We start from the raw sequence: 9,887 nt of genomic DNA, 5'->3' as shown, positions 1-9,887 counted from the left end.
AAGATCACTAATGCTGTTTCTGTACTATGATGAAATTCTAAAACCTGACTGAAACTCTTCAAATAGACCATTCCTCTGCAGATGATCAGTTAGCTGTTTTACAACTACCCTTTCAAGAATTTTTGAGAGAAAAGGAAGGTTGGAGATTGGCCTATAATTAGCTAAGATAGCTGGGTCAAGTGATGGCTTTTTAAGTAATGGTTTAATTACTGCCACCTTAAAAGCCTGTGGTACATAGCCAACTAACAAAGATAGATTAATCATATTTAAGATCGAAGCATTAAATAATGGTAGGGCTTCCTTGAGCAGCCTGGTAGGAATGGGGTCTAATAAACATGTTGATGGTTTGGATGAAGTAACTAATGAAAATAACTCAGACAGAACAATCGGAGAGAAAGAGTCTAACCAAATACCGGCATCACTGAAAGCAGCCAAAGATAACGATACGTCTTTGGGATGGTTATGAGTAATTTTTTCTCTAATAGTTAAAATTTTGTTAGCAAAGAAAGTCATGAAGTCATTACTAGTTAAAGTTAATGGAATACTCAGCTCAATAGAGCTGTGACTCTTTGTCAGCCTGGCTACAGTGCTGAAAAGAAACCTGGGGTTGTTCTTATTTTCTTCAATTAGTGATGAGTAGAAAGATGTCCTAGCTTTACGGAGGGCTTTTTATAGAGCAACAGACTCTGTTTCCAGGCTAAGTGAAGATCTTCTAAATTAGTGAGACGCCATTTCCTCTCCAACTTACGGGTTATCTGCTTTAAGCTACGAGTTTGTGAGTTATACCACGGAGTCAGGCACTTCTGATTTAAAGCTCTCTTTTTTAGAGGAGCTACAGCATCCAAAGTTGTCTTCAATGAGGATGTAAATCTATTGACGAGATACTCTATCTCACTTACAGAGTTTAGGTAGCTACTCTGCACTGTGTTGGTATATGGCATTAGAGAACATAAAGAAGGAATCATATCCTTAAACCTAGTTACAGCGCTTTCTGAAAGACTTCTAGTGTAATGAAACTTATTCCCCACTGCTGGGTAGTCCATCAGAGTAAATGTAAATGTTATTAAGAAATGATCAGACAGAAGGGAGTTTTCAGGGAATACTGTTAAGTCTTCTATTTCCATACCATAAGTCAGAACAAGATCTAAGATATGATTAAAGTGGTGGGTGGACTCATTTACTTTTTGAGCAAAGCCAATAGAGTCTAATAGATTAAATGCAGTGTTGAGGCCCGGGGACAGCCGTCTGTTTTGGGGTAAATTGCACACAAAATGAAAATGCAAAGAAAAGTTGAGGATGTGGTGGAAAGTGGACATGTGTTGCAGTTTGTTTCTGACCCGGAGCTCAAACGCGTCGAGGCGGTTTTGCAGGCGAGAAAACGCAGCTCCTCTCAGGTTATCGACACGATGTCTCATGTTCGCCTCGTCCTCACTTCTCCACTGGGAACTGGAAGGAAAAAAAAACAACTGGACCTTTTGCAGCAGAAAATAAAGCAATCCTCCATTTTTCTGTGTGAAGTGACGCTGTGTTTGTGTTGCACAACCGGATGATGTCCGGTGAAGCGGTCAAATCCCACGACATCACAGAGGCACTCTAACCAGACTGTGCTGCCCTTTAAGCGAGCATAAAATTAAATGACTTGTTTTAGCTTTAATGGATGTGATTATGTGTCTGAATCAGAGTCCCAGACCGGGACCAGGTGGATATTAGCGGTTTGATGATCTGAAACTGTAAGATGAGCTCCGTCGACACACACCTGACACTAACATCAGGTTCTATATCTGGGTTTTTCTAACACACATGAACAGTAACACAGCAGGTAAACACAAGTGAACATGTATTTTACATATTGAACAGAAATTAAAGCTTTAATATCAGGAGGTGATGTTGTCTGTGCTTAATATATATATTTCACTTGATTTGTGTGGTGTCGGGTCGCTTCAGACGGGGTGTAACCCTCACAGGAACTCATAGTGGGGTACTTAAACCACACTAACAACACAACAGTCATAATTACATTTTGACAGGGAACAAAATAAACTGAAGGAGAAGTGCAGAAAAATGTTTCAGGGTATTTATTTGGGTTTGGGTCATTTCGAGTGGAGTTCTCACACACTTCTTCAATTTATCTAGTTTATATAGCGCCAAATCACAACAAGTAAGATCAGACCTGACCAACCCCCAGAGCAAACCCACATGTGACAGTGGGAAGGAAAAACTCTTTCTGATGCTCTTGAGGAAGAAACCTCAATCAGACCAGACTCAAAGGGGCAACCCTCTGCTTAGGCCATTCTAACAGGTACAAGGTTTTTGCAAAGTTTTGCAAAACAGAACACAACATAACAAAAGATGTATTTGATGAGAAGTCCATGCAGGATCCAGTCACAGGCAGGGGACATCACGCAACAGTCTGTTCCATCTCCATCCATCCATCCATTTTCTTCCGCTTTATCCGGAGTCGGGTCGCGGGGGCAGCAGCTCAAGCAAAGCTGCCCAGACCTCCCGATCTACACACACCTCCCCCTGATCCTCCGGAGGAACCCCAAGGCGTTCCCAAGCCAGCCGAGAGATGTAGCCCCTCCAGTGTGTCGTGGGTCTTCCCCGGGGCCTCCTCCCAATGGGACGTGCCCGGAACACCTCTCCAGCGAGGCATCCAGGGGGCATCCGGAAAAGACCCGGAAAAGACCCCGAGATACTTAAACTCCACCACTTGAGGCAAGGACACTCCACCGACCTGAAGAGGGCAAAGCACCTTTTTCCGGTCGAGAACCATGGCCTCGGATTTGGAGGTGCTGATTTTCATCCCAGACGCTTCATACTTGGCTGCAAACCGCCCCAGTGCATGCTGAAGGTCCTGATTTGACGAAGCCAACAGAACCACATCGTCCGCAAACAGCAGAGATGAGATTCTGTGGTTCCCAAACCAGACCCCCTCTACACCCTGGCTGCGCCTAGAAATTCTGTCCATAAAAATAATGAACAGAACCGTGACAAAGGGCAGCCCTGGCAGAGGCCAACGTGCACTGGAAACAGGTTTGACTTACTACCGGCAATGCGAATCAAGCTCCTGCTGCGGTCGTACAGGGACTGGATAGCCCTTAGCAAAGGACCCCGGACCCCATACTCCCTGAGCACTCCCCACAGGGTGCCCCGAGGGACACAGTCGAACGCCTTCTCCAGATCCACAAAACACATGTGGACTGGTTGGGCGAACTCCCATGAACCCTCGAGCACCCGATGGAGCGTGTAGAGCTCGTCCAGTGTGCAGCGACCAGGACGAAAACCACACTGCTCCTCCTGAATCCGAGGTTCGACCATTGGTCGAATTCTCCTCTCCAGTACTCTGGAATAGACCTTACCGGGGTGGCTGAGGAGTGTGATCCCCCTATAGTTGGACACACCCTCCGGTCCCCCTTCTTAAACAGAGGGACCACCACCCCAGTCTGCCAATCCAGAGGTACTGTCCCCGATCACCACGCAATGTTGCAGAGGCGTGTCAGCCAAGACAGTCCCACAACATCCAGAGACTTAAGGTACTCAGGACTGATTTCTTCCACCCCAGGAGCCTTGCCACAGAGGAGCTTTCTAACCACCTCGGTGACTTCGGCCTGGGTAATGGATGAGTCCGCCTCTGAGTCCCCAGTCTCTGCTTCCACTTTGGAAGACGTGACGATGGGATTGAGGAGATCCTCGAAGTACTCCCACCGCCCGACAACATCCCCAGTCAGGGTCAACAGCTCCCCACCCGCACAGTAAACAGTGCCGGTGGAGAGCTGCTTCCGCCTCCTGAGGCGTCGGACGGTTTGCCAGAATCTCTTCAAGGCCGACCGGTAGTCCTCCTCCATAGCCTCTCCGAACTCCTCCCAGACCCGAGTTTTTGCCTCTGCAACCGCACGGGCTGCGGCACACTTGGCCTGCCGGTACCTGTCAGCTGCCTCTGGGGTCCCACCTACCAACAAAGATAAGTAGGACTCCTTCTTCAGCATGACAGCATCCCTTACTTCCGGTGTCCACCACCGGGTTCCGGGATTGCCGCCGCTACAGGCACCAGAGACCTTGCGACCACAGCTATGAGCGGCCGCATCAACAATGGAGGTGGAGAACATGGTCCACTCGGACTCCATGTCTCCAACCTCCCCCGGGATCTGGGAGAAGCTGTCCCGGAGGTGGGAGTTGAAGACCTCCCTGACAGAGGGTTCCCGCCAGTCGTTCCCAGCAGACCCTCACGATACGTTTGGGCCTGCCAGGTCTGACGAGCTTCCTCCCCTCCCAGCGGATCCAACTCACCACCAGGTGGTGATCGGTTGACAGCTCTGCCCCTCTCTTCACTCAAGTGTCCGAGACATGTGGCCGTGGCAGTGAAAGATCAAGGACCGAGACGTCGCCCGGTATGGCGGAGCCAGGGTCCCACCCTGGAGCCAGGCCTGGGGTTGGGGCTCAAGCGCAAGCGCCTGGTGGTCGGGCCTTAGCCCACGTTGCTCCTTCGGGCTGAGCCCGGCCGGGCCCCATGGGCTAAGGCCCGACCACCAGGCGCTTGCGCTTGAGCCCCAACCCCAGGCCTGGCTCCAGGGTGGGACCCTGGCTCCGCCATACCGGGCGACGTCTCGGTCCTTGATCTTTCACTGCCACGGCCACATGTCTCGGACACTTGAGTGAAGAGAGGAGCTCGCCCTCCTGTGGGTTCACCACCTGCAGAGGGGGCCATGGGGTTTGGGTGCAGAGAGGATTGGGTGGTGGTCGAGGGCGGGTGGCCCGGCGGCCCGGTCCATGCTCACAGCCCCTGGCTGTTGGGACGTGGAATGTCACCTCGCTGGGGGGCACGTTGCCTGAGCTTGTGCGGGAGGTTGAGAGATACCGACTAGAGATAGTCGGGCTCACCTCCACGCACAGCATGGGCTCTGGTACCCAACTCCTGGAGAGGGGCTGGACGTGTGTATAATATGTTGCGTGTAATGTAACACAGGTCTTCTTTGGACCTGTAGACATTTTTGGGGGTTTTATTTGAGAAGAGTTGGGTTATTTTGCTTGTTGTAGCAATTGTGGTATTCTGTTCTTGGTCTGGGGTGTTGGAGGAGGAGCGTGTGCACACAGCTGCTGAGGGAAGCTCTAAATGTTCACTTCCCTCCTCCTCCTCCTCCCCCCCTGCCACTCCACACCCCCACAACTTGAGGGAGGATTTGAGAAACACTGCAGCAATGTTTTGTTGTACTTTAACACATGAAATACAGGGGTTTTACATGTAATTGATACTAGTGTTTTAAAAGTGCTTCTTACTGTTAAATTTAGAGAGATGTTGTTTATTTGATGTAATAAATTCCAGCTTTAATGTTGTTTTGCATTACGTTGCATTGACTTTACCAAATGCATTCAATGTTCTATTTTTTGAAGCATGGTTTGTTTTGGGAACAAAGTGTAATTTATCACTCCAGCTGGAGAGCAGAGCAGAAGGTTGTACAGCGTGTGAACAGTAAAACTATGTTGATTATTGTAACATGTTTATAGACACATCACTGTCTACGTTTACATGCCGTTAATATTCGGGTTAAGGTCAATATTCCGGTTTCTCAATCATCAGGAATAACCCGTTTACATGCTTAAGCCGACAGATTTACTCCTGTATACATGGTCACTGGTATCATTTGGAATATCCCCATCTAAACAGCGATGCACGTCGTCCACCGGTGCTTGATTTGATCTGGCGTTCGTGCAAATCCTGCTTCATGTAAAACCCCTCACTACACACTTTTCTCAAACAGGCATTAACATTTTCTCATTTTTCTCTCCTGTGGGCTGCCTCCACATCAAAACAGCAAGCGTCTCTGGACCTGTTGCCAGATTTGGCGCAGCTACACACAGAAGAGAGGGGGGCGGTGAGAGTGGTCCGTTGCGGCGTTTACCGAGCCGCAGACAGTAAGCACATCGGAGGCAGAGCAATCGCGGTGATATGCCGACCGGTGCCGCGACCGGCCCGCCTGATAAGGATGCAGAACACAATGTGCTGTTTACAGCTGCTTCTGTGGTGTCCGGTGGGCTGCATGCGCTGCATACAAGTAGTTGCTGTACTCAAAAGACCAAGATTCCTTGCGGATAGGACATGCGCAGAACACAAAATAATGTTCCTTTCTATGGGGATATCCCGATGCGCATTTATATGACCTGATATTCGGGTTAGAAAAGGAGTAACCCAGGGGTCTTACTCGGGTTTTTGCGTGCGTTTACATGGCCATGCGCAACCGGGTTATTGCCAATATTCCGGTTATGAACGGGTTATGAAAGGGTTATTGGCTGCATGTAAATGTAGTCAATGTTAGCGAGGGTGAATTGACAGCAATGTAGGAGCAACAAATAATGAGAACTCAATATTTTTATATATTGTATGAATATATTGTGTCAATAATGTGAACTCTTAAGTGATGCAACTAACCCCTGCTGCACATCAAACAAGAAGCTGCAGGCTTTCATAAAGCATTGATCACCAATGAAGTGCTTATTAATTATTTTTTGATACATGCAGATTAAGTTAGGCTTTAAAGGATAGAGATTGTTGGACAAATTTTCACTTTATTATTGCCCATTCTGACCCATAGTTATTCCTGCAAACTAAGTATTGTTTGTGTAACTGATTCTGTCATAATTTTGTCTATTTATTGTTGGTGTTTAAGCATTGATTAATCCAACAGTTCCATTCAGGGATTAATCGAATAGCATCATCTATTCTGGGATAAATTGCTAAAAGATACTTCAATTCAATTTCAATGATCCTGTATGTTTAGTATCCATGTAGCACTAGATTTATTTTTCTGTACTTATATATTTTTATCTTATTCATTGTTTTCTCTTCTTTGTTCATGTGTGTATTTACTCAGTATGTGATGCAGTGCCCGTGCTGCAGGGTTGGGCCTCTGCTGGGCCTCTGTTGGGGCTCTCTTGGGCCTCTGCTGAGGCTCTGTTGGGCCTGGGTGTAATATGTCTGCAAATGTACAGTTGAATGGTTGACATTGATGCAGAACTTAAATATAAAAGACTTTGTTAAAAAAATAGTGGGCACTGTGGGCTTCAAACAGAGTTTCCCCTGACCTCGACCTGCCCAGGCATAGTCGTACCCGCTCTGCAGGGTTTGAAGCAGGACATGTCAGAAATGTTACCACGGGGATAAACTGGCGTGTGGCGGTTAAGCGTTGACAGTGACATCGCTTTCTGATCCTCTGATGTTGGGATTGGGCCTATGAGTTCCCCTGTCCAACACAGGTTACGCCCCCAACCGAGGCCAGTACCCATTTGCAGCTGGGTGGACTGAGACAAAACAGATGAAGTGTCTTGTCCAAGGACACAGATGGGTGATGTGACTGAGAATTGAACTGAGGTCTACATACTGGTAGTCTGACTCCTTATACGGCTGATGATCTACCTGCCCTGGAACTGGAAATAATGATCTAAATATGTAATAAATAAATAAATCTGAAGCAGTGGCCTTGTTGGTGCTGTAGTGACTTACAGATGGCATTCTTTGGCTGAAAGATCGCTTTGTATTCCTCAGCGTTGTGGATCTCAGCCGATGACTCTTCGTCATCCTTTTCGTCATCGCTGGGACTCCGCCTCTCACCTTCGGGACTGCGGCGCTCAACGTCTGAATTCTGCTTCATCCTGAATGACAATGAAACATCTTTGTGGGTCATATTCTACTGAGCGGCTCAAACACTTGATACTCACGGCTCGAGCTGCCATACCGCTGCGCACCACAGGTGGTTGTTGGTTGTTCGTAGCTCCGAGGCAGAACTGGTCCTTTTGGCGATGGCTCTGTGAGCGGCAGGTCATCCTGTGTAATGCTGTGGATCGTGGAGCTGTCGTTTTGCTTCACCCTTTGTACATCAACCATGTAGGAAGACACACTGGATAGCTTGTGGGACACGCCAGTCTGACAGGGCAAAGAGCTGACTATTTGTATCATCAAAGATCTGCACTTTACAGTTGATATGGGGCGTTATGTGGTGTACTGACCCCATTTTCATTTGATTTAATCTTGATTTAACCAGGTAAGTTATTAAGGAAAAAAATTCTTATTTACAATAACGACCTCATTTTCAAAAGGACACTTCCTGTAACCCGCCAAAGCACACCATGAAGAAATGGTTTCAATCAGATGAGGTGCTCTTTAGTTATTTATTTATTGATATGACAACACACCAGCTGATGGTTGCAGAGAGCCAGGTCGCTCCCTTTGCCCCAGCCCACCGACACCACATCAAAACAGCGGTCAGGCTCCCAGCCGTAGACCCGCAGAGAGTCGAGTGCACCGCTGTACAGGCAGTCACCGTCCGGGCTGAACAACATGCACCTGACAACACAGAGGTCAGAGGTCACATCCTCCAAAGGAGACATGGTCATAGCACTCACCCACAAAAACCTGATCTGCCCCAAGTTCACAGTGCAGAATCTGGGACCTGAATTCACTCTGAATGAATGAGGCATTGGTTTAGTTTCCCATGCTGTAGATTAAAACTCACCGGACCGGACCCGTGCTCCCTTCCAACGAGCCGATCATCTCAAACTTCTCAAGGTCCCAAACCTTGACAGTCCTGTCGCAGACCACCCCCCCCCCCAAAAAAAAAAAATAAATACATAAATGCTGACCAACGTAAACACATGCTGCTTCTTTCTCTTCACCGTGACAGTACAGTCAACATCTGAGGGTCACAGTAGGTGTCAGAGAAAAGACAACGTTTATTTAATTCAAGTGAGAAGCATCGTTAAGGTTTTAATGCCACAGATGAGGACTAAATTACAGCCCCCTTATGAAATTAATGTAACGTTTTCTTCAACTTTTGTCAAGTGCTTTTATAACCGAGCAAGCAATTTTCAACACAGTATTTCTAAAGAACCTAGTTTTATTTTGGATGCTGACATTATTTTACTTTGTACACAGACACAAAATTATTTCACAAAAAAACTAACCAGATGAACTAAAGTAAAGTGTGTGTACTGTGCACCACCTACTCACACCACGAAAAACTGAGACATACTCAGCTCATGTGTAAAATAGTTCAGGTCTGTATACCAACTTCTTAAACACGTTACAGCAGCTGTGACGTTTGTCCTCTGCAGACTTTAAAGAACATGTCTCATGGTTTTTAACGTCTCAGTTAGCAACATCACTCATGACTAACATGCACTCGTAATTAGTGTCTCTGATGTTTTTTATTGCTCTGCCCGAGCGAGTTAACAGGTGCATTTCTGGAAAACGTCTCACTCAGCCTATTCTGGGCGTGTGACATACTTATTAGCAAAACAAACGTCTGATGGCTGACAGACAGAGTGAAACGAATGTGCTTCTGTCTGATAATGAAGCTTTGAAGCATTAATTTGAAAGTGATGGCTCGGATTTACAGAGGAGACAACACGCTTCAGCCTGACATTCTTAACTTTTTCAGTCTGTTGGATTCTGGAATCTAAAGGGTCCTGACACTGCTGTGTCACAGGATGCTGGTTTACTGCTGCTGTGATCATGGACGTGCCTGGACACGCAGGTGTATGTCTCATATTGGAAAAACTCAGAAGACTATTTTCAGGAGATAATGGACTCTCTACAGTGACAGAGTTTGAGTTGAAGGCAGAGCTGGGATCAGATGTTATGCGCGTGCATGCAATCAGAACCTAAGAGCAAGTGGAGATGGACATTATTCTTTGGCCGTCCAGACCTGAGGACTAGTGGAACCTGAAAATAATCTCTGGCTGTCGATCTGAGTGAGGACAAGTGGATCTGTTCCTTGGCTGGTGATTGCAATTGTGATTGCGTGACGCAAATATGGAGGGAATCAATTATGTTTATTTCAATGTGTAAAGAGGAGTAATATGACCAGAGAGTCTGTGACCGGATTATTTGAATAATT

At 46.9% G+C, this 9,887-nt stretch overlaps 1 protein-coding gene across 1 annotated transcript; it reads right to left on the bottom strand.

Moving 5' to 3' along the window:
• Positions 1 to 7,433: 7,433 nt before the first annotated feature.
• LOC117518185 (katanin p80 WD40 repeat-containing subunit B1-like) lies at positions 7,434 to 7,886 on the bottom strand. The gene is made up of 2 exons (XM_034179242.1): positions 7,728 to 7,886; positions 7,434 to 7,644 (listed from the first exon to the last, which is right to left on the bottom strand). Exons 1-2 carry the CDS (start codon positions 7,874 to 7,876, stop codon positions 7,434 to 7,436), a joined length of 360 nt encoding a protein of 119 aa, XP_034035133.1. The 5' UTR covers positions 7,877 to 7,886.
• Positions 7,887 to 9,887: the final 2,001 nt, after the last annotated feature.

This window comes from Thalassophryne amazonica, chromosome 10, assembly GCF_902500255.1.
Source record: "Thalassophryne amazonica chromosome 10, fThaAma1.1, whole genome shotgun sequence".
Classification (NCBI taxonomy): Eukaryota; Metazoa; Chordata; class Actinopteri; order Batrachoidiformes; family Batrachoididae; genus Thalassophryne; species Thalassophryne amazonica.
This window is presented reverse-complemented; position numbering and strand designations above follow the sequence as displayed.

Bases quoted from the DNA above. Each gene is read 5' to 3' on its own strand.
- LOC117518185 (XM_034179242.1), bottom strand. From the start codon at position 7,876: ATGGTTGATGTACAAAGGGTGAAGCAAAACGACAGCTCCACGATCCAC. The intron at 7,645-7,727 runs GTATGGCAGCTC...ATTGTCATTCAG, and splicing joins ACCACCTGTGGTGCGCAGCG to GATGAAGCAGAATTCAGACG.